This window comes from Protopterus annectens, chromosome 7.part0 (genome assembly GCF_019279795.1).
Source record: "Protopterus annectens isolate FY-2018-M chromosome 7.part0, PAN1.0, whole genome shotgun sequence".
Lineage (NCBI taxonomy): Eukaryota > Metazoa > Chordata > Ceratodontiformes > Protopteridae > Protopterus > Protopterus annectens.
This window is the reverse complement of record NC_056739.1, coordinates 1,532,730,009-1,532,753,527: the sequence shown is the minus strand read 5'-3', so window position 1 is coordinate 1,532,753,527 and position 23,519 is coordinate 1,532,730,009. Positions and strand designations below refer to the sequence as shown.

Genomic DNA, 23,519 nt, shown 5'->3' with positions numbered 1-23,519 from the left:
ATGGCCCTTTTGACAACTGGAAGAACACACTACATGATGTACATTCCTCTTTAGAAAGACTGATGATGTCAGCACCCTATAAGTATAGCAGGAGAAGGGAAACCTCCCAGTAATACGAATAGTGCGCTCTGCTAATGCGTCTCTCTCAAGTGTCATGACATAGTTAGGTAGGGGTTTGAATCCTACAAATGCCATGTGTGTTTTTGTCACACAGTTTGTCAATGTGTGGTGGGTGTTGCTTTTATTATTGTATGACATATATTATAGCAGTAATTTCAATGCACACATGAGGTATGTGTGTGCCACATAGAGATATGTACCTGTGACCTTAAATAGTTCCTGTGAGTGAAGCCTGCCTCATTTGAATACATGGAATTTGCATTACACAACTTTTTCACTGTGGTTTTCTGTGCAGGGGCTGGGGTTGGTATGTGAATATAGTGAGATTACTCTCTGGTGTCATCTTACCAGTGAGGGATACACTTCTGGTCTGGAGCATAGAGTCCACATGTTGGTGATGATCAGGTGCAGTATGTTTTCCCCTCTTGTGGGAGTGGTAACAAGTTTTTCCATAGCATTTGAGTGTATGGATTCTAGGAACCTTTTGCCTAGGGTGTTGGAGCTACTGTAATGCTCCCAGTCTATGTGTGGGTAGATGGAGCTGCCCAATATAATGTTGTTTGGAGACACCTTCATATATTCATGTGTTCTTAAGTAGGCCAAGTGGGTTACCTGTGTTTAGGAGGGTGGTCTGTAGCAGGCTATGAACTGGAAGTCAGTTTAACCCACTGTTAGTTGCACGTGGATAGTCTGTGATGCTTCATGCTGTGGCAGCAACCTGGGGGTGTGGGTGTCCTTGACATTTATTGAGACTCACCCTCCTTTCATAGTTAGTTCCGTGTTTTGGGGCTGTCAAGCATAGTATGAGGTGTAACCTGGTAGTGCTAGGGTGCTCTTGGGAGCAATGAACCTGTTTTCTATTACTGCATAGATATCAACATTCTCCATGCTGAGTAGAGTTTGGACTGAATGCATCTTGCGGTTTACATGTCTGACATTGAGTATCATTACTTCCATTTTCCTATCCCCTGTGCTACCTATGTAGGTGGGTTTGTGTTTTCAGCCTTACCACCAGAATGCAAAGATGTGCAGACATTACACTTTTGTAATTAATGGTGTATAAAAAAACTACAATGACAATCACACTGTTAATGCATCAGGCATGCTGGGATATACCCACAATGATATCATTACACTGTACTGTTAACATAGGTTCATAGGTTCATACTAGGCTATCTGCCCTAGGGCATTTATAAGCCTAGCCAGAGTGTTTGGCTTTCGCCACCCATTTTAAATTAATTTTGCTATGCCCTTTTTCGAGGTTAGTATACTGTGCCTCTGTCTAACAGTGACACAGAAGTGATACCCGGGGTAAACCTACGATCTCCCATCCACTCATCAAGATTCCTTTTGAAGAGAGTCAATGAGGGACTCTGCCTAACCTGGACTGGGATTTTATTCCAGAGTGAAGGGAGCCTCTGGGTTATGAATCTGTCCCTCCAGCATGTCCTATTTATTTCAGTGCTGAGGTTCAAATCTCTCGAGCGTGTAGCTCGATGGGATTTGGATTTTCTGAGGTGCAGCATGTCCATTAATTCCGGGTTGGACATGGCTTTATACGCCAGGCACAGATCGCCTCTGAGCAGGCGGTATGCCACTGAGTAGAGCTGGAGTTTCTTTAACCGGGGAGCATATGGCATCTGTTTGAGCCCTTTGATCCTCTTGGTGAGGTACTTTTGGGGTCTTTCCAGTTGCTGCAGGTGTCTGGTAAGGTACATCCCAAAAGGCATTGTACTCAATTATGGGCCTGATGAGGGATGAGTAAAGAGGCACGATGACCTCCCCTGATCTAGATGTGAATCCCTTCATGATTAGGTGGGCTATATAAAATGTTTTTCTAACCACTTTGGCCACGTGGTTATCAAATGAGAGATTGCTATCAGCTTGGGTCCCCAGGTCCCTAATTACTTCTTCTGTACTTAATGGATTACCACCTATGTGGTAATTTGTGGGCACTTTGTTTTTGCCAAAGGTGATGACTATACACTTTTTGGTGTTTAGCTTGAGGCCATGGCTCTGGCACCAGTTGTCTGTTTCTATGAGGCCCTTTTGGAGGATGCTTGTGTCGGCTGGAGAGTCTATTATGGCGCCCAGTTTGCAGTCATCTGCGAACTTGGTCAGCCACAGTCCTTCCTTGTTGGCCTGTACCTCCATAAAATATATACCGAACAAGAGAGGTCACAGGACTGTGCCTTGTGGGACGCCACTTGTAACTGATTTGGAGTCCGACATGGCTCCAATAATTCTAACCATGTGGGTTCTGTCCTTGAGCCAGTTTGCAACCCATCTAGTGACATAGGGGTTTCTATTTAAGATGGTGATCTTATCTATAATGCCAGAGTGGGGTATTGTATCTAAGGCTTTTGCGAGGTCCAGGTAGGCTGTGTGGACCAGCTTCCCCTCGTCAATGGCCTTGGTGACTGTTTCAAAGAAATCGGCCAGGTTTAAGAGGCAGGATCTGCCCTTAACATAGCCGAACTGGGTAGGATCCAGTGTCTGTAGGTCCCCAATATCTTTATTTATGAGGTCCATGATGATCCTTTCCATAGCTTTGCAGACCAAGCTAGTCAGGCTTATGGGGCGATAGTTTCCAGGATCCGTTGAGGCACCACGTTTGTGGAGAGGGACCACTGTTGCTGTACGCCACTCTTTGGGTACATATCCTGTAGTAAGGCTGAGATTGAACAGTAGTTTTATGTTTGGGTTTAGCTCTTCTTGTAGTTCATGTAGGACGCAGCCCGGGACACCGTCTGGTCCCATTGATGCTGTGTTTTTTGCTTTGGAGAGGGCGGCTCTTACCTGAACATCTGAGATGTCAGGGGGGCAGCACTCTGCTGGGATAGATATTTGCCCTTTTGGTGGGGGGGGGGTTTGCGCTGAACCTATCAGCTAGGATGTTGGCAATGTCTGTGGGTTTGGTGTATTTTTTGTCATTTTGGACTAATTCTGAGCATGTCTGGGAATTCCCACCCAGGTTCCTAACATAACTAAAGAAAGCCTTGTGATTATCCTTAGTGTCCTATGCAATTTTTCTCTTGAAGCTGGCCTTAGACGATTTTATGAGTGCCCGTAGTTTTTTGCTAACACTGATCAGAGATGTCTTCCTTTTTTGGGATTTTGCTCCATCATGTAGTAGCTTCCTCCTCCTATTGTATAGTTTGTTTATGGCTGGGGTCCACCAGACAGGACGTCTGCCCTTGGAGGATTGGGTCTTGGTTTTATTTGGGATTGCATGATCCATGCATTCCTGAAGGTGTTCATAGAATGCGTTTATAAAGGATTCTGCGGTCTGGGCCGTATTTTCCACAGGCCCCCGGGGGCTTTGAAGGATTCCACCTCGGTTTTGAGGAGTGTGAAATTTGCTTTAGAGAAGTTTTTCACTGTGGTTTTCTGGGCAGGGGGTGGGGTCGGGATGTGAATATCCAGTGAAATTAGTTTATGGTCTGATCTTGCCAGTGAGGGATACACTTCTGGTCTGGAGCATAGAGTCCCCATGTTGGTGGTGATCAGGTCCAGTATGTTTTCCCCTCTTGTGGGAGTGGCAACAAGTTGTTCCATAGCATTTGAGTTTATAAATTCTAGGAACCTTTGGGCTAGGGTGTTGGAGCTAGAGTAATGCTCCCAGTCTATGTTTGGGTAGTTGAAGTTGCCCAATATAATGGTGTTTGGAGAGACCTTCATATTTTCCAGTGTTCTCAGGAAGGCCGAGTGGGGTTCCTGGGTTTGGGAGGGTGGACTGTAGCAGGCTATAAACTGGAAGGCAGTTTTACCCACTGTTAGTTGCATATGGATAGTCTCTGATGCTTCGTGCTGTGCCACCAACCTGGAGGTGTGGGTATCTTTGACGAATATTGATACTCCCCCTCCTTTTGTGGTTCGGTCCAAGTTTTGGGGCCAAAAAGCATGGTATGAGGTATAACCTGGTAGTGCTGGGGTGCTCTCGGAGCCTTGAACCAGGTTTCTGTTACTGCACAGATATCGATGCTCTCCATGCTAAGGAGAGTTTCGAGTGCATGCATCTTGAGGTTTAGACTTCTGGCGTTGAGTGGCATTACTCTTAGTTTCTTATCCCTTGTGATACCTATGGAGGTGGGTTTGTCTTTTGAGCCTTGACTAAAAAAGGCACTATGGGGGTAGCAAGAGCCTTTGCCAATATCCGAAAGCCCAGGGGTGACAGGTGCAAGCCGTCCCTAGCGAAGCATCGTGGCTTGTCAAGTATGTCATCCCAGGCTGACAGGCATTGGATCCCCTTTGAATGACACCAATACTTAAGCCAATTGTTGAAATTGATCATCTTGTCTTCATATTGTGGCATCATTCTTGGTGAGGGTAAGATGCTACTCAAGGTCAGGGTCATACTGGCCTGGGCTACATGCTCAGAGAGCTCCTCTATGTCTCTCTTCATGTAGTCCAGGGAGGTACGTCTCTGGTCATTCACACCAGCATGGACAATGACTGAGTCATATTTGTACTTGCCTTGGAGTGACCTGAGTACTTGTGTTATGTGGCGGATCCTAGCGCCCGACAGGCAGCTCACCGTGACCTTCTCCTTGTTCAGCCTGGTGAGCGGGACGTCAGTGTGCCTGACTATAGTCACCTTTTACAAGTGTATCAGGTGTGTTGTTTAGCCTTAAGGGCTGTGACTGTTCGGCACACTGGCTTTGTGAGCTATGTGTTGCACGTGTTTTGTTTTGGGGTAGCGGTTGCTTGGGTGTCTGCTTTGGAGGTCTCTGCTGCTTAGGCAGATTTTTATTTAGAGCTTCCGAGTATGTTTTTGTGTGTTTGTGTTTGGTTTGCTGTCGTGGTAGGTCTATGTGAGACTGGAATTGTAGTGAGTGTGGTTTCCTTCTCCTCCTGACTGGTTACGCCAGTACTGAGTTGAGAGAGCTTAGCCTCCAGTTTGGCTATATGGTTGCATCTCTCACATGTGTTGGAATTTGTTGGGAGGAGGAGAGGGTTGTCTGTGTACATGAGGCAGTTGTAACATTGCCTCAAGATCCCCAGATTCACCAGCTGGACCAGAGAGGAGATTGACAACTGACCTTTGGACATGCTAGAGTAGTATTGGGAATTCCTTTATAATTGAAAAAAAGGGCCAATGGGGAACAAGGTACTCAAGGGGAGTTTATGAGGGTGTAGTGCTTTTAATTTATTAGTGCTGACTTAGTGAGAAAGTGGCAGGTAACTTAAATGCAATGTGTTACAGGTAACTTAAATGCAAAAACGACAAACAGTAACTTTCTTGCTGTGGTTTTCATGGTTAATTACCCAGGGCAGCAGTACACATTTACTCTATCCCCTTAAGGTCATATGTTCTATGTGTACTAAGTGGTACCAGTGATGGGAGCCAAACATCATATTTGATGGTTCCATGTGACATCAAATGTTTATGGAATGGTGCAGAAGTTAAAAGCTATAGCTTCTGTCTGTAATAGTGACAGCCAGAAATCACCCTTGGGCATGACTGCTCTGTGCAATTGTGTACTACTGACAGATATGGCAGAAGCTGTAGATATGACTGAAGCTAAACATGTCAGTTAACTTGCAGGTAATTACAACCAACCATAGGCACCTGCTTGACTTGGATCTTTATTAGTCCATGGTCGTGATGCATGTTTCTGGCTTTTTGGTTTATCATTGTGTTGTAGAAGGCAGCAGTGTGACTTATCACCAGCTTGTCAAATAATTCCATAGTGAGGTTCTTCATCTTAAAGTACCTTTGTAAAAATTAATTTTCCTTGAGACTTCAGCTTCATGATTGAAGTGCTTACATGCTTGTCCATACAGCAGTTGAACCAGTCAGTTTGGCAGTGGTGAAGTTCATTCATTCATTCATTTGCGTTTGTTTACTGGGTGTAGCCACCTGGAAGGCTTGGTTAAGTGACATTCAGAAAGAATGTAAGGAGTAACAAGTACACCATAGATGAAAATAAATAATGATTGTAATGGTAAAGAATTTGATATTCATGAATACAGATTAAATATAGCTAATAAACTTTTGTACAGTAGCTGGGTGATAATTATAACAAACTTAAACCTTCCTCCCGTGCAGCTGACCAACTCCTAAATGAATTTCTTAAACTAGCTGCAGACAGCATCTCTTACCCCATATCAGTCCTAATCAACAGGACTATAAAAGAGAAATGCATCCCTAAACTTTAGAAACTCTGCTCTATAATCCCCTTGCACAAAGGCGGCACATCCACTGAGTTCACTAATTACAGGCCAATCACTATTTTTTCACCCTTAGTAAAAACACTGGAAAAATATATACATATATAACTACTACATTATCTCTTAAAAAGCTTCATGTCCACTTTCCAACATGGTTTTTGACCAAAACATAGTGCAACAGCCACCTTGTAAGTTTCACTAACCCAATCAACCAGCAGAGAAACAATGATCTACTTGCCTCCTCCATTTTTCTCAACTTGTTAAAGGCCTTTGACACAGTTTCACACCAAAAACTATTCAATGAACTAGCTTCCTTAAACCTTTCCCAATCGGCTCTTTCCTGGTTCGCTAGTTATCTAATTGACCAATAGGCAGTAAAGTAGCAAAACAAACTTTCATCTCTATTACCAGTAACCATAGGTGTACTTCAAGACTCAATCCTTGGTCCCCTCCTTTTCTCCATTTTTACAAACAAACTCTGATCAGCCACTCAGCATGCAATCATAATTCATTATGCGGACAATTCCTTACTAATATGGTCAGTTCCTTCCTTTCCTGAACTGTTGCAAAAAAAAAAAAAAAACAATCCTTCATGGATTTTGAACAGTTCCTTTCAGATAGGCAACTTATTCTAAACCCTAACAAAACAAAGCTCATGCTCTTCTCCAGTATCAAAAAACCAGACCAGTATCCCCCCTTTACTGTCCTCTCCTCAAATAATACTTTAATCGAACCAGTAAAACACACTCATCTACTTGGGCTCACAATAGACAACCTTAAATATGACAAATGCCTTGCTCTTGTAATCAAAAAGGTCCACTGTAAGTTAGGCTCACTATACAGAATTAACTCCTTCCTAACTGACACTACCAGACACTCCATTGCTAGAACACACTTACTGTCCACCCTCCTGTATGCCTCACCAGTATTTACTAATCTACGAAAATCTGATTTAAATAAACTGGAGCCCTGCTATAATAAAATAGCCAGATTGCTGCCAATCAACCATTCAGAGCACGTCACTGCTCAGTACTACACCAGATTAAATGGTTGTAACTTCCTAACCTACTGTCCCTTAACCAGCTAGCCCTAGCACACACTACCCTGCACCACCCAGGCAACTGCCCAGCCCTTAGTAACCTAGTTCAACCTCTCCCCAACCGTAGACCACCAAGATCCTCACAGAAACTCCTACTGAAATTTACCAAAGCCAGTAATAGCCATGGCAACTTCCAGTACTCCAATAAAATATCAAAATCTTGGAATGGCATGTCTCAGAATATAATCAACACAACCAACTTATCCAAGCTCAAAATGCTGCTTAAACAACTAAATGACACCTGGCTGTGTTACTGCACTAAGCCTTGCTAACTCACCCCCCCCCCCCCAAATCTCCCTCTCTATAAAATGTTCCCTTTTAATTACAGTCTATCCATATTTATTCCTTCATCATCTCCCCACCAAAACTAGCTCCCCTCTACTCATACATTTCTCTCATTTCAGTCATTTTACACCTACCCGTGCTTGTCTTTGAACAATGTGCAGTCTTTTGAATTCTTTGTTATTCCTGTATGAAACTAACCTCAAAGCTGTGCTGCCAAGTCATTGATCTCTGTAATTGCTGTAAGTATTGTATATTTTTACTGTACTGTGTACTAAATAGTGTATGTTGTTGCATATTTTTCCTTTAACTTCTCTCTGTGTTTTGCATTATTCTCTGGAGCTTTTCTCCCCGGAGCTCCGCTGAAAATGGGCCTTTCATCCAGTCAGACATCTCTGGTAAACAAATGTACATAAATAAATAAAATACCAAGTAGCCTTTTGATTACAGAAGATCGAGAGTTGTAACATTGAAGTGTGTGTGCATGTGTATGTATGTATGTATGTATATATATATATATATATATATATATATATATATGTATGTTTATATATACACACACACGTAAATTTGCATGTGTGTTTGTGTACATGCATCTAAAACACGTGCACACACTCATATGGGAGTACTTCATAGTTTCATAGGTGTATATACTAGGCTAACAACAACCAGGGCCTTTTATAAGCGTAGCTGTGAAAGCAACTCATTTGTGTCCCTGTGTATCATGGGATTTTTTTTTAGGGAGTGCTAAGAAATTTTTAGAGGTTATGTGGGGGGTGTTTTAGTTTGGGCACTGCTGTCTGCCTCTATCAAAGACATGCGGAACAGACTTTGGATGAATTTCTGATTTCCCATCCATTGGTCAGGGTTATGTCTGAGTAGGGCTAGAGATGGGCTCTGCTTCACATGCATGGGGATCCTCTGAGATGCGCATCTGTCTCACCAATATGTCTTATTTATATCGCAAGCATAATTTAAATCCTCAGATCTGGTTCTGATGCTGTTTGTTTTTTAGACATGCAAATTGTCCATCAGAGCTGGATCCGAGGAAGACTTGTATGCTAAACATAGATTGCCTTATAGGAACCTGTAGGAAACTGAGTATAGTGATAGGGCTTTAAGGCGATTTACATAGGACAATGTGTTTATGCCCTCGATTCTCTGAGTAAGGAACCTTTATTGGTGGTCTAACTGTAGTACATGTTTGGTAAGATGCATGCTGAAGGGGACATTGTACTCAGTGATAGATCTAATGAGGGCTGAATAAAGTGGCACTAGGACTTTCTTGGACCTGGATGCCATGCCCTTACTTATAAGTTGGGCAACATAGAATGATTTGTTTACTACCTTGGCCACTTGTTGGTCAAAGGTCAGATTACTGTCTACATATGTTCCTAGATCCCGGACTACCGGGTCAACTCTTAAGGGGTTTCATTGATGGAGTAATTAGCTTTGGTCACAGTTTTTCCAAAAGGCACTATAATATTTTTCTTGGCATTGAGTTTTACTCCATGACTTTGGCACCAGTATTTTGACTGTTGTAAACCTTCTTTTAGATGTTTGCATCATGGGGAGAATCTGTGATAGCTCCCAGTTTGCAGTAATCTTTGAACATGGTCAACCAAAGGCCGTTGACATTAGCCTTTACCTCTGAGGAGTATATGCCAAATAGGAGCAGTGCCAGCACAGAGTCCTATGGTACCCTGCTGGTGACCCCTGTCTTAATTGATGTGGACTTACCAGTTTTATTCCAGGGTCCTGTATGTGAGCCAGCTGGCTATCCAGCTAGTTATGTAGGGGGTTTATGCCCAGTTTGGTGAGTTTGTCAACTATACCAGAATGACTTATTGTATCAAGCACCTTAGCCAGGTCCAGGTAGGTGACATGTATCATCCCCCCCCCCATTCATTGCTTTGATGACTTTCTCAGAGAAGTCCACCAGGTTTAGTAGGCATGATCTTTCTTGGCAAAGCCAAACTGGGTTGGGATCATTGTATGAAGGTTGCCTGTGTCTTTGTTGAAAATTTCCGTGATAATTCATTCCATGGCTTTGTGTATTAGACTAGTCAGATTATTAGGTCTGTGAATGCCTGGGTTAATTGATGGTCCACATTTGTAAAGTGGGATAAAATTGCAGTCCTCCATTCTTATGGTACAAAGCCTGCTTTGAGGTTGTAGTTGAAAAGTGACTCAGGTGGTTCTGATAGGTCATGCTTCAAGCTATTTAGGAGGCATCTTTGGATATTGTTGGTGCCAACTGAGGCTGTGTTTTTGGCCTTAGCAAGCTCCACCAGGACTTGCTTCCTGTTAGTGGTTGGGGGGTTATACTAGTAGGTATTTCATGGGAGGGGAGGGTGAAGCTTGAGCTGAATTTGTGAGCCAGCAAATTCACTATGTTGCTCTGCTCAGTGAAGGTGGTTCCATTGGCCACAAGTTTAGCACACTGGTGTGTGTGTGTGTGTGTGTGTGTGTGTGTGTGTGTGTGTGTGTGTGTGTGTGTGTGTGTGTGTGTGTGTCCTTTGAGGTTTTGGCCATATCTGGCCTTGTGGTTGTCATTATCCTGAGAGGCTATCTTGACCTAGTAATTGGCCTTGTTGGACTTTAGTCCTCTTAGTTTCCTATTTAATTTAATTAGAGATCTCCTATCATCATGGTGGAAGTTGCTCTTCTTGATTTTAGCCAGGACATTTTTTTTTCTTTTTGTTACATACCCTGTTAAAGTTAGGATTCCAACAGTCTGGTTTGTGTTTAGAGTTTGTTTTGGATTTCATTCTAGCAGACACAGCAGCCTCTATACAGCCATAATCATGGTTGTATAGGGCCCCCTCTGTGAACAATTCTGCATAGCTTGTTGTGAACTCAGGGGTTGGGAGGGGCATTGAATTTTGACAAGCTGTCATTAAATAGGATGTAATTTGCTTTCAGTTGTTCCTAGCTTTTACAAGGTTTGCTGGGGTTAGAGATTTTTATTTTGAAGGAGGCATCTTTGTGGTTGAACCTCACCAGTGAGGACGTGACACTCAGGGGATGCAGCACTATCCCATATTGGTGAGTACACTGTCCAATATCTTTCAAATTATGGGGGTGTACACACCTTAATTAAAGCAAGCATAATATTGACACAAAAATATCTAAACACAAAAAGCATCAAAAGCTAAAATATCTAAACACAAAATGTCGTCAAAATCAGTTATAACATGAAAGGGTATATGTCCTTTCCCCACTATTGTGCAACTTCTGCGTCTGATATATAATTAGCAGGAGACAATGGAGATGGCAGGGCCTGTCTGCAAAAACATTGTTTTGTGGTTAGATTTTGTCAATATTTTGTGTTTAGACATTTTTGCTGTTGATAGTTTTGTTTAGATAATATGCTGCTTAGATCTTTTTAAGCATAGCCATATATATAGTTATATATTGAAGTGGGCAGTATAAAAAGTAAGACAAGTCGACTTGAAGATTTAGAAATTAATAATGTGTAAGATTTGCAAATATTAAAATGTCATAATTTAGAAATTGCTTGTCCTGGTAACCATTATCTGTGCACATAGATCGTATGAGTTGTAGCCATTTATTTAAAGGTAATCCTGTTTGATCTTAGTGGGTTTTTACTGTTGGTATACCCAAGCTTAAACCTTCCCTAGAGCATATGTCCACCTTATGATCTCCGCTTGCAAGTGTAGGAGTATGTAGGCAAACGTATGAGCATAAATCCTCAGACTGTTTCAGTACCAGCCTTGACAGCAGGTCTTGCACCCATCGATCTGTTCTTCATGTGGTGGTTGGTGAAATTAACTTCTCTAATCAGATAAGCAATACATCGGGGAACCTTCCTTTATATACATAAACTGTTTTGCAGTATTTGTATTAGGTGTCATTTAGGAAGGTAAGTGTGAGTGCAGTAGGCAGATTCCCTAAAAGATCTCCACACCCACTTTCTTTTCTTCTTAGGCACAGAACATGACTATAAAGCCTGTTCCATTTGCCAACTTTTTGTGCTAAAGACTTTGCGTTCCCATCTGTCTTTGCTTAACACCTTCTTGGAGATCCAATGACTGAAGCTTTTGACCCACTCCAAAATGGCAGATACCACCACACCTGATATATGTACCTCCATTTTTCAAGAAAAAGCTAAAGAAGCCCAAGCCTGAAACTATCTGATTACAACCTGCCTTCTGAGGTTACAGAACACAGGGTACATTCTACTGTACCTCAGATGTCCTCTTTCATGACCCCACTGGAGGCAGATATGACATCAGAGTCCACACATCCAAATAGACTGTTCCTGTTTGAGAAGGGGGAACTATGAATCATTTCAGTGGAACCAGAAGGCATCCTGCAGATTTTAGTTAGTTAGGGAAGAGATTCCTAGAAAATTGATCAAGATATGCCAAGGGTCTGATCTTCCCTGCTTGGTGCAAGAGGACAATCACCCCAAAGAAAAGAAAAAAAAAAGAGTAGACTAAGCATATTTCCTCCCCTCCTCCTTCAAGGGAGAAGGAGTGGCTGGACATTTCCCAAGGATTGCTCAAGGCCATTATGGCACTCCTGCTCCTCAGTAAGTTACTGTTGACTCCTCGTCTGAGGAAAAAGAAACAGCCTTGGATTCTGATGCCCATTCATTCATTTCCTCCTGTCAAATGCAGCCTCCTGCATAGGTCTCTTTAGATGATGATTGCATTTCTCCTGATTCCCTGTGGAAGAGGCATACCTTGGGGGGACCATTTTAAGCATGATGAGATGTTTTGAGTGGGACTCTAGCAAATTTTGGACATCCAAAAGTAGTGATACAATCTCTTAGAAGTGGGCACCCCTGCCCCCTCCCACTTTTTGGGTGCTTTCAAATCCAACTCCTCAGCTCTGACTTGCAGCCGCCTGCTCTCAAAAGGCCAGACGGATTCTACAAAGTACCAGAGGAGCTTAAGTTCCTGTAAAAGAATCCTGTGTCTTACCCCTCTGCTCTCCCCCTCCCTTCTGACTAGCCTTCTAAGTTGCTCCCTAATTCTAATGCCCTTTCTTCATACAAGGACTGTAGGACTATAGCTAGGTGGGGAAAAAAAGGTTTGCACTTCTCCATCTCTGGCCTTCAGAGCTACAAACTACCAGACCCAAATTACCAAAGAACTACTGTCTATGCTTAACAGTTTCAACAAGGTAGTTGTGGATTCACAGGGCACAGACGGTCAGCAGTAAGTTCCCCGCCTAGTTAATTAGGCAAATCAGGTGGCCAGACACTGTATAAAATGTAGTTATGATGCTGCTGAGGTCTGTTCCATAGCAGCTGCTAATGGGGGTCTAGTTGACATGAGCAAATAGCCAAAATTTTATAAAACACACTATTTAGACCACATCGCCAAACATTGTATTTGTTGAAGTCAGACATGATCGAAGCCCAGCAGCTCAGATTTCACCATGTATACAAGTATATGTATGTGTTTATCAAGTGAGCACAGTGTATTGAAATAGTTGTATGCATGGACTTCTGAGCTGCTGGCCTGCCATGGTAGTCAAGGGGTTGAACTTCAACCATGTCTGCTTTCGACAAGTCCAGTGTTCGACATTGTGTTCCCAAAGAGTGGGTTTTGATATTCTGTCCATTTGATTGTCAACTAGATCCCCTACTGATACTGTCATCCGCAGGTATGCATGGTTGTGCAAGAAGCCCATGCCAGAAGACTTAAAAGCTAAGCTCATTGATTCACCTTAGGACAAATATCCTTTGCTCAGACCACAGGAGGGTAACTTATCCAAAACATTCCAGAAACAAGGTAAACATGTGAAGGACTACAACCAAATCTTGATTACCTATGTACCTAGATACCAAAAGAACTGTCCAGCCAAGCCTAGATGGGAACCCAGACTCCCTAGAAGCACAAGAAGGCACATGCAAAGAGATTTCCAGAAAAAAGAGGGACCCTAGATCTGAGAGACCTTCCTTCTTAGTAAAGTAACTGTAACCATCAACCAAGTCGTCCCCCCCCAATACTACCACACACCTCTCAAAAAGGTTTTCTGTCCATTTTAAATTGGGAGAAGATTACCACAGACAAGTGGATACTGTCCAATATAAAAAGGGTTAAGCTATGTCTTGGAAAAACCTTCTTCCCTTGAACAATATCCCCCCTCCACCCCTCATTTAGCTAAAGTTTCTTTCCACTGTCCTTCAGGAACTACAAGCCCAAAGCACAATAGAACCAGTACCTCTTCAGTATGTGGGAGGAGATTTTTTCTCCAGACTGTTCCAGGCCCCAAGAAAGAAAGGACAGTAGAGACCCATAGTAGATCTCCATTCTCTTTGCTGAACACATTTATCAAAGCTCCAACTTCCAAGATGCTTTCCCCTCCAGACCTTGTTGCCCTTTGTCTTGCCACAGGCATTCCTAGTCTCTCTGAATCTGAAACATGCCTACCTGCATATTTTCTTTTGCCCCTCCTAAAGGAAGTTTGTGAGATTCTGTACTGGCTCATCTCGCTTTCAGTTTATTGCTTTGGCTTTTGGACTTTACACAGCCCTCAGAGTGTTCACAAAGTGCCAAGGGCCAGTGATAGCCTTTTGCAGGACTCAGGAAATTCACATTTTTCCCTATTTAGATGTTCATCTGATTTAAGCCTTTTCACCCCAAATCCTACCACAGCACTCTAAACCTTCTCCTGCAGTTGGGGATCACAGTCAACTGCAGAAAATCCTCCCTCCAGCCCACTCAAGACCTAGTTTTCTTGTGCTGCTGATTTGGATACCAAAACGATGCAGGCCTACTTATCCTAGGAAAAGGTACAAAGCCTTACAATTTACTTCCAGTCCTTAACACTCCCGCAAGACATGCTCAGCCAGGGAGATTTTAAGAGCACTGAGATTCATGGCAGCAACCATTACTCTGATCACTTTAGCCAGGCTGCAGATAAGGAAAATTCAATGTTACCCGAAAAACTGAATGGTCCCAACACACTCACCAACTAGACACCAAGATCCCCTCATACTTTGTCTCAGGAAGGAGATGTGGTTGGTGGCCCAAGTAAACCTCAACCCAGGATTACCTTTCAAAGCACAGACTTCAAGCCAAGAAAGGTACATAGATGTCTCGGATTAGGCTTAGGGCTTGGACAGGTATCCACAAACGCCAGGGCATGTAGCAGCCCATTCTCAGAAAAGAACACATCAGTATGAAAGAGATGAGGGCTCTCATCCAAGCCCTTTAAGTTTTCACCTCTGGAAACCAGGTCATCTTCGAGTTTTCTCAGACAACACTACTGTTGTTTTGTACATTAACAAGCAAGGAGGAACTAGATCATACCAATTATGCAGACTAGCTCAGTTTTCATGTGATTTAACTACCCAGAGGAACATATCCTTTCAGGCAGTATACATCCCATCACTCTAAAATGTTCTGGGACCCCCCACGAATGGACCCTAAACAGACGGGTTTTCCTAGATGTACTGACAAGTGGGGAGCACTAGATATAGACTTATTTGCCCGAGAGCAACAAGCAGCCCCCCCCCCTGTGTTGCACCAGGACTCATTGCCCCCTGGCATGGAGGACAGATGCATTCTCTTTTCAATGGATACTGAGGTTTCTTTACTCCTCCCTCCATTCCCTCTTATACCAAAGGTATTTGTAAGGATCCAAAAAAAAGAAAAACAAAATTCAACTGGTGACTCCCTTTTGGCCAAGGAAGTACTGGCTCCCCCCTCTCTTCCTTTTAGCCAGGGGCAACCACCACAATCACACAGTAGAAAGGGGATCAATGTTTCATCCCAATCTGTTATCCCTAAACATAAGCCTATGGATGATAAGATACTGATCCTTTTCTGACACCAGGTTTTCTGAGGACGTCCTTTAGGTTCTTCGGGAAGCAAGGAGAACCCACCACTTGAAAATCCTTCATGTACAAATGGAAGAGATTTTCTGTATAGTATCATGTAAACTGTTAAGACCCCACAAAATAAGAAGTTCCTCTGATCTTAACTTGTGTTAACTCATAAGTACAGGTCTGGTATACTCTTCAATCGAAGTCCACCTGTCAGCCATCTTTGCCAGCCTGTCCTTAATATGCCTATTATGTCCAGGCCTGAGGTCAAACAATTCCTTAAAGGGGTGCTGCATCCCTTTGAGCCAGCCACATCTTCTACTCTCAAATTCTGTGCCTGGAAAACTACCTTGTTGCTGGTTTTCACTTCTGTTTGGAGAGTCCCAAAACTACAGCTATTCATGGCCATTCCACCTTCACCTTTTCTTATTTTTCATAATGACACTGTATCCCTGAGGTTACCCCCTCATTCATGCTGAAAGTGGTAAATGACAGGTCTCTCAAGCAGGCTGTCAACCTGCCCACTTTCCTTCCCAATCCACAGAACAGGGGTGAAAGACTCTTGCATTCCCAGGATGTGTATAGACAGCTGAGATTTTATTTGGATAAGGTTAAATCTATTTGTAAGTCAGACCAACCATTTCTCTCGTTCATAGACTCTAGACTGGGCAGCCAGCATCTAAACAAAACATTGCAAGCTGGATGTTGAAGTCCATTTCCTGTTGTGACTTACACCATGGCAAACCCTTGCCCACCTGCCCTCGAGCTCACTCTTTCAGAACACTGGCCTCCTTGGGGGCTTGTACAAAGGGGTGGATGCCAGAACAATTTTGGAGGCTGTCACCTGGTCTTTAGTGCACACCTTCAGCAAACATTGCATAATCAATGCTGTTTCAAGATCTAGTTCTGCCTTTGTTAGGCCAGTCCTGTGTGGACTCTTGGACAGTTCTCTCCATTCTTAACCATCCTCCCTTTTGTTCCCTTGGGCTCTGGGAATCACCCATGTGCTTGGAGTATTGCAACAGTGAATTCACTCAGGACATAGTACAGCTGTGTAAGAACTTACCAAAACCATTGATGTCGTACTGATCATCATTCCAGTATTCCTTTCTACCCTTCAACTTAAGGTACTGTTTCTCTCTCTCTCTCTCTCTCTCTCCCCTTCCCTTTCTTACCTGTCTGGTGGGCCCTAGGACCAACAGGGCTCCTGTCACTTTCTACCTGGCTCCCCCTAGCTGATTACTCTCTGTCTGATGTCTTTAGGCTGCTGGCTTTGAGGTAATCTGAAGATTTACACTTCTGCCACTGTACCTTATGCTTGCGAGCTGAGGTCATATGTCAGACGTATGCTCTAGAGATGGTTTAAACTGTGGTACCCTGGCAAGATGTCATGTCAGCAGTGAAAACCCATCTGCTTAGAATTCTGCAACACTGATCAGTAGGACATCTGCTGTTACGGTAAGTTCTTGTATAGCTGTACAGTAGAGTCAATTATCCTAATGTCGATCATCAAAACCATCAATTGTCAGAAACCGCCTTCTAAAGTTTTCGGGTAGGAAAAATCATAGTCTGAATATGTAAACATTATATCCATTTGCTTGAGCATGTTTTTTGAGCTTGTGGCCAGCTTGTGTGTGAAAGGCATTCTTTATTGTCCATTGGAATCGCTGAATGGTTGAAGAGTATCCCTGCATGCAGAAAAAACAAGATTTTAGAGTTTTTTTTATCCAGTTCAATTATATGTTTAATTATCTGAACCATTTGATTATCCAAACTACCCTAGGTCCCAATTAGTTCGACTAATTGACTCTCTACTGTATGTTTCTTTGGTGTAGTTCTCATTTCCTTCTGAAAGTGGATTAAAAATTTACTTAAAAAAAATGTATTCACTGCACTTGTTTCTTTCCATGGATGAAATCCATGGGTAAAAGAGACTTTCATACCCCCTGTGTACTGCATTCTTCCTGAAGAGGATACAGAAGTTCAAAAAGGCTGACTGGTTTTCTTATCCAAGTGGATTGCTAAGCTTTTGTTGTTTTTTCATAAGGCAACAAATTGCACATTTTAAAATACTGTTTAAAGGCCATTTAATCAGTAATAGGTCTGCTTCCATTGTGGCTTCATGAATGTGTCCATTGTGAATATTTGTACCCTTGCCATTTGGTTGTTTCACACCTTTACTAGCTGCTATTTGGACAATCATTAGAGTTAGGCCCCCTTTGGCACCTAATGCCTCTGGCTTTTATCTTCCTTAGGTCTTTCTTATTATGTTTTCCTCAACATTGACCACCATGATAGGTTTAGTGTGTGCTGTTTAAAACGTTTCCTAACAGTTATGAGCCTACAAGGTATGATATAGCAGATTTGTTCTTGTCATGTAAATTGGTCACCAAAAAGGCCATCTGTGGTGAGTGCTTTTTGTACCCAATGTTTGGAAGACTTCTCCATCCAGCATCAGTAGATGTATTTTCCTGTAATTCAAGCAACTGTATAATTCTAGGTTCTTGATTGTCTTTGTGGTGTACTCATTCACTGCATGGAATGTGGGGGCTGTACATTTCCGGAACTGTGGTGAGTTAGAGGTAACATATGAGGAGGTTCCCAATCGTTATTCATTTAAGATATTCTCACAGATCTGCCGATTCACTGAGTACATATTTGTTTAGTTATCTTTTATATCTGCTGCCGATTCATATGCTATAAAATAGGAATGTTGCATGGGATGCATACTGTGATAGTCATAGAAGTTTGCTAGGCTAGCTGTACTAGAGCCCTTACAAGCCTAGCTGTTAATCCCAAGTTGCCTCAATTGTCCTTGGTTAGATGGACGTAATTTGCAGAGTGAGTCTGTGATAAACACCGACATATATATTCACCCAAATTTCTTTTCAGAACTGGGTGTTCAGCCAGAATGAGGTTTGTGATATATTATTACTTTACCTTTAATGGTAGTGGTCATTTAGGACCTTCAGTGAGAAGGAATGGAAAGAGTGGATGTCACTGTACTTGTTTATTCCAGTAAGGATTTGTCTATTTGAATATTGATGTGTCAGCTGAGAGGTGGTTGTTCACTGAAACAGTTCTATCTTCTGGTGGTAGATGTAGTTTTTGTGTTTATAAGTTTAGCAGCTGAGATATCCTTGAAAGAACTGTTATGGTGTTTAATCTTTAAAAACTTTCCTTTTTGGTTTCCAGTCTTATTGCTGCCTCTGATCAATTGGCTATGTTGAGCAAATTGATTTTCACTGTGTTGTAGCATGTGTGATGATAAAAGTGCTGAAGAAAAGTGTTAGACTTAACAAGATGTTAACATCTCTGCTGTAACTAGGCAAAAAGGAAATTGCTTATTTAGGCTAAAGACAAACCTTTCAGAAAATTGTGTGTTCTGTTTAACTGTACCAGATTCACTTGGAGAGGGGAATGTTTGTACAGCTGTACATCTATTTTAAGTTTACTAAACTAACCTTTTTTCATGTTGATTTTCAATTTATATTGTCTTATTCCATTTTGTTTTCAATTTTCTACTTTGTTTTAGCTCATCTTCTTGCCTTTTTCTTTCTTTCTCTTCCCTTTTTTCACTTGTCTCAACTGTTTTGGAGAAGAATGGTATCCTGAAACCTTCTCCACGATCCTGGTGCAGGCGTTTTAATTTGAGGGGCAGAGTAGGTATTCCTTTTATGTCTGACTTTGTGTGTTGATCAGTGCCAGAGCAGCAAATGTCAGAGTGTGAAGCTTAGACGAAGCTATGCAATGCAGTCTAATACACATGGTTAGACTTTATTTTCTGTATAATTTTCTCTGTTGACTTTCCCTTCCTTCAGAACACTGCAGGTATTCTCTCATGCAGTTGTCATTTTGGGGTAGAAGGATACATTGTGCCATCATGGTATTCTCTATGGAAGAAAATTACTGCTGACAGCAGCATATATTGGAGGCAGAAGAGAGTAATTTTCATTCTTGTAAGCAAATGGAGAGGGTGGTACGCTGTGGTGATACAGCCAGTGAACTATCCAGTGTGCAACTCCATGTCAGACACTGTGACCTTTTTGGCACAGTAACACCCAGTATTAACTAGCCCTTTATATTTTTGCACTCATACTACAGTGAGCAATGACTGTACTTCACTGCACTCCAAATCCAACGTGTCTGTATTTTTGATACCAGTAACCATGTACCAGTTTTGCCATGATTTTGAAAACCCTGTTTTACTGTATGTTAATGAAAACTTTCTTTCAAGCTTTTCCCCAATAGATCCACATTTCTGAATTTTCTATCCTTAGTTGCAACCCTAGTTTTTAATCTGAAAATATCAAAGCTCTGTACTTCTATAGCTCCATTTTTAGCTATGTTCCATGTTAAAAAGCAGATGACATTTGATATTGCTGCTGGTGTTCCTGTAAATGATAATATGCATTGTGCAACCTTACTCTGCATGTATTTCATTAAGCTAACACCTTTCAATTCTGTTGTTTTAGCATTGCATGTCATGTTATTTTATTCTGCATGTTTAAACCGTTTGTATGAACAGATGAATAAATGTAGCTAGCATACTTAAGGTTGCATAGTGGTTTAGTGTTAAGACACCTGCTTTCACAGCAGTAGGTCCAGGGACTGTGTTTTATTCCTGACGTCTAGTCACTGCACATAATTCTGCATCTTCTCACTATATCTTTCTGGGTCTGCCTTGGGTACTCCTTCAAAACTATTCAGAAATATGTTAGTTGCTTTTGCATGTTTAAAAAGTATCCATATTTGTTGCATTTATTCTTTCCTTTGTGGCTTGGGTCATGGCTAAAAAGGTTGGAGAATGTATAACTATTTACCAAAAAAAAAAAAATTGAATGTGTAAGACAGCCTCTTCTGACCAAAGAATTTAAAGTTAAAATAGCGTGAACACTAACTTCTTATGCATGTGGCACTTTTTTTTTTTCTTTTTCTGTGCATGGTGTATTTGGGATAGCTTCTGAAAGTGGTCTCATTTCATATGTAATAAAACACATTAAACTTTGCTAATGCTATGTCAGTACCTACACACACAAAAAAAAAAAAACATTAATTAAAGCTTGAGTGGCTTACTGCCAATTAAGTAGGTTCAATTGTCTTGTTCTGTTATATGCGTAAGCTAGGCGATTCTTAAAACACCTATAAAAGTGGTACAGGTGATTGTGCTAATAAGATGTTCATCGTGCATACAGCTGCAGTCATAACAGATGGGTTTTCCTGCCGTCAGGCGGGTCCTCGGTCGGCCGAATTCCAAAGTCTAGGTCCGGCGTCGGATGTCGTCGCTTCTTCCCTGACGTCAGTGCGACAGGGGTATAAAAGAACCAGCCGACGCCATTTTCTTCAGTCTTTCTTGCTGCGTGGTGCCCGAAGCAGAAGCAGTTCGCAAGTGCCGGTCGGCCAGCTCCTGAGATTACGAATATTTTTCAACCAAAGTCTTCTTGAAAGCTAAGTACCCCGTTGGGGAATCTTTTCTTGCCTCAGACCGATGTCAGACAAAGTTAATAATTGCATTTCATGTGGGAAGCAAATACCGCATAAGGATTTTCATTCCCTCTGCATTCCTTGCTTAGGCCCAGACCACGACGTCTCGGCCTGTCGTTTGTGTGCTACATTCAACAGACGCACTATTAAGCGTCGGGCGGAGTTCGCCCAACACTATTTTGGCTCCAGTTTTGAGTAAAAGACGCAAAGATAAGGACCGACATACGAGGTCCGCAACTTCTACCAACACCACGCCAAAGCCGACTACAGGTGGTCCGGTTCTCAGCGAGGCGCCTACGCAGCCCCTGACTACCGATGACACTTCATTGGCGGTGTCTTCTGTGCCCGAGGTTGCAGGCTCTTCGGCCCACACCCCGACTACAGATACCGAAGCCACTCTTGGCGGTGAAACTCAGAGTTTAGACAGGCCTGCCAGCTCTCAAGGTGTCTTCAGGCCTTCCTCTTCTTTTTCCATCAAGGCTTTCACTAAGTCTAAAGCAGCCATGCATACTAAAAGACAAGCTCCACAGAGCCCCTCTCAAGGCCCCATGCCTAAAAAGCAGATGCTCAAAATGGCTGAGGATTTGATTACTCTTATCAGGGGTTCTCAACCCCCCCCAGACAAAAGGCCCAGAGTGGAGGAAGAATCCCCTTCCTCGGACCAGGCCTCCATTATTTCAGAACATTCTGAAGACCAGGAACATTCATACTCTCCTTTTGAAGATTCTGATGCAGAGGAGTCCATTCCCTCTGTCTCCCCCCCTGAGGATTACTCTTTTGGGGAAACCTAACATACCTTGAGGGAGCACTTCCACTGGGAAGGCTAAGAGTACTCAGACTCCAAGAAAAGGCTTAGGGATTTCCTCTTGCTCCCTCAGCACAGGCCTCTGGCTATACCTCCTGTCTTAGACATACTAGATGATGTGTATTCGGAGGCCTGCCTTAACCCAGATTCTTTACCTCCAGCTCCAGTCAAGCCTGACAGGTATTACCGGGTTCCTGATTCACACCAATTCCTATACAAAAGCCATGCGGCTGACCCAGAAACTATTTCACAGGGTCCCAAGGGAAGTAAGGCCTCCACTGCTAAAAATCCATTACTTTCAGAGAGAGATTCCAGAGCTTTAGAAAGGTGGGGGAAAAAGGTATACACCTCGGCCACCTTAACCATGAGGGCATTAAACTGTCAGTTCCATATGTTAAAGTACCAACAGTTTCTGTTATCACAGTTGAAAAGCAAAATGTCACAACCTGAACAACCAGACTTGAAGGAGTTGCAGGATTTGTTACATAGTGCAGAACAAGTGGGTAAACATACCTTGCAATGTGGTTTTGATGCTTTAGAGGCCTCATGTAGAGCTGCTGTTACAGGATCAGTCATACGTAGACATGCTTGGCTCAAAGAGCAAACCTTACCAGATAATGTCAAAGCTAAATTACTAGATGCACCTCTGCAAAAAGATGTATTGTTTGGTGTTAAAGCTGAGGAGGTATTAAAGAAAATGGAGGAAAAGTGAAAATCAATGCAAACAGTGAAAGATTTCCTACAGGTACAACCTCCGCGTTTCAGTAGAAATTGGCCTTCAAAAAATTGGTCCTTTCCAGCCACGGACAGACCCCAAAGAGGTAGATACAGGCGCCCGAGGGGTAGAGGGCAATCTCAAGGATCGTTTAGAGGCAGACAATGGCAAGCACCTACACAAAGAGATGGTGAGGATAGTTCACAGCCATTCAGAAAGCAGAACCAATGACTTTCCCCTTTGCATGCCAAGCAAGGCTCAAATGGCAGCACCTTTAGGTGGAAAACTGGCATTATTTTCGAAAAATTGGCATATTGTCACAAAAGACAAGTGGATCCTGGACATTATAGACAGAGGCTACAGATTCCACTTTCACACCCTTCCAAAAATGAGAGGCATGCCAAACCTGCCACACAATCAAAGGGCAGAGGCACAAAACAAATTTCAGATCTCATGGACATGAAAGCTATTCAAGAGGTACCTGCACAAGAACAGGGTCAAGGTTTTTATTCCAGACTATTCCTGGTACCAAGGAAGGGCAAAGATTGGAGACCTATTTTGGACCTTTCCATCCTAAACACATTTTTACTCGTGCCAAAATTCAAGATGCTCACATTACAGCAGCTTCTTCCCATGCTGGGCAAGGAGTCTTGGCTGGTAACATTGGACCTCAAGGAGGCATACCTGCATGTCCCAATCAGACAAGATTGCAGAAGATACCTCAGATTTCTTGCAGGTTCAACACATTATCAATTCTGTGCATTGCCCTTTGGCTTATCTACTGCACACAGAGTGTTCACGAAATGCCTGGCATCAGTAATTGCCTACTGCAGACTTCAAGGGATACAAATATACCCATATTTGGATGACTGCCTGATCCAAGCGGACAGCAAGCACATACTTCTGAAACATCTGGCGTTTGTAATAATGTTGTTGAATTCTCTGGGATACACAGTCAACAAAAAGAAATCAAGGCTAATACCCTCTTAAACAATAATTTTCCTGGGTGCCAGCTTGGATACAAACACCCAGA

At 42.5% G+C, this 23,519-nt stretch overlaps 1 protein-coding gene across 1 annotated transcript in view; it reads left to right on the top strand.

Annotated features, from left to right (window-relative positions):
- The window catches only part of RAF1 (Raf-1 proto-oncogene, serine/threonine kinase), a 2,753,658-nt gene that overhangs the window by 1,338,064 nt on the left and 1,392,075 nt on the right, over window positions 1–23,519 (top strand). Inside the window, exon 11 of the mRNA XM_044078072.1 lies at window positions 19,085–19,144. Within this exon, the coding sequence (XP_043934007.1) occupies window positions 19,085–19,144 (60 nt within the window). The remainder of the gene's footprint in view (window positions 1–19,084; window positions 19,145–23,519) is intronic.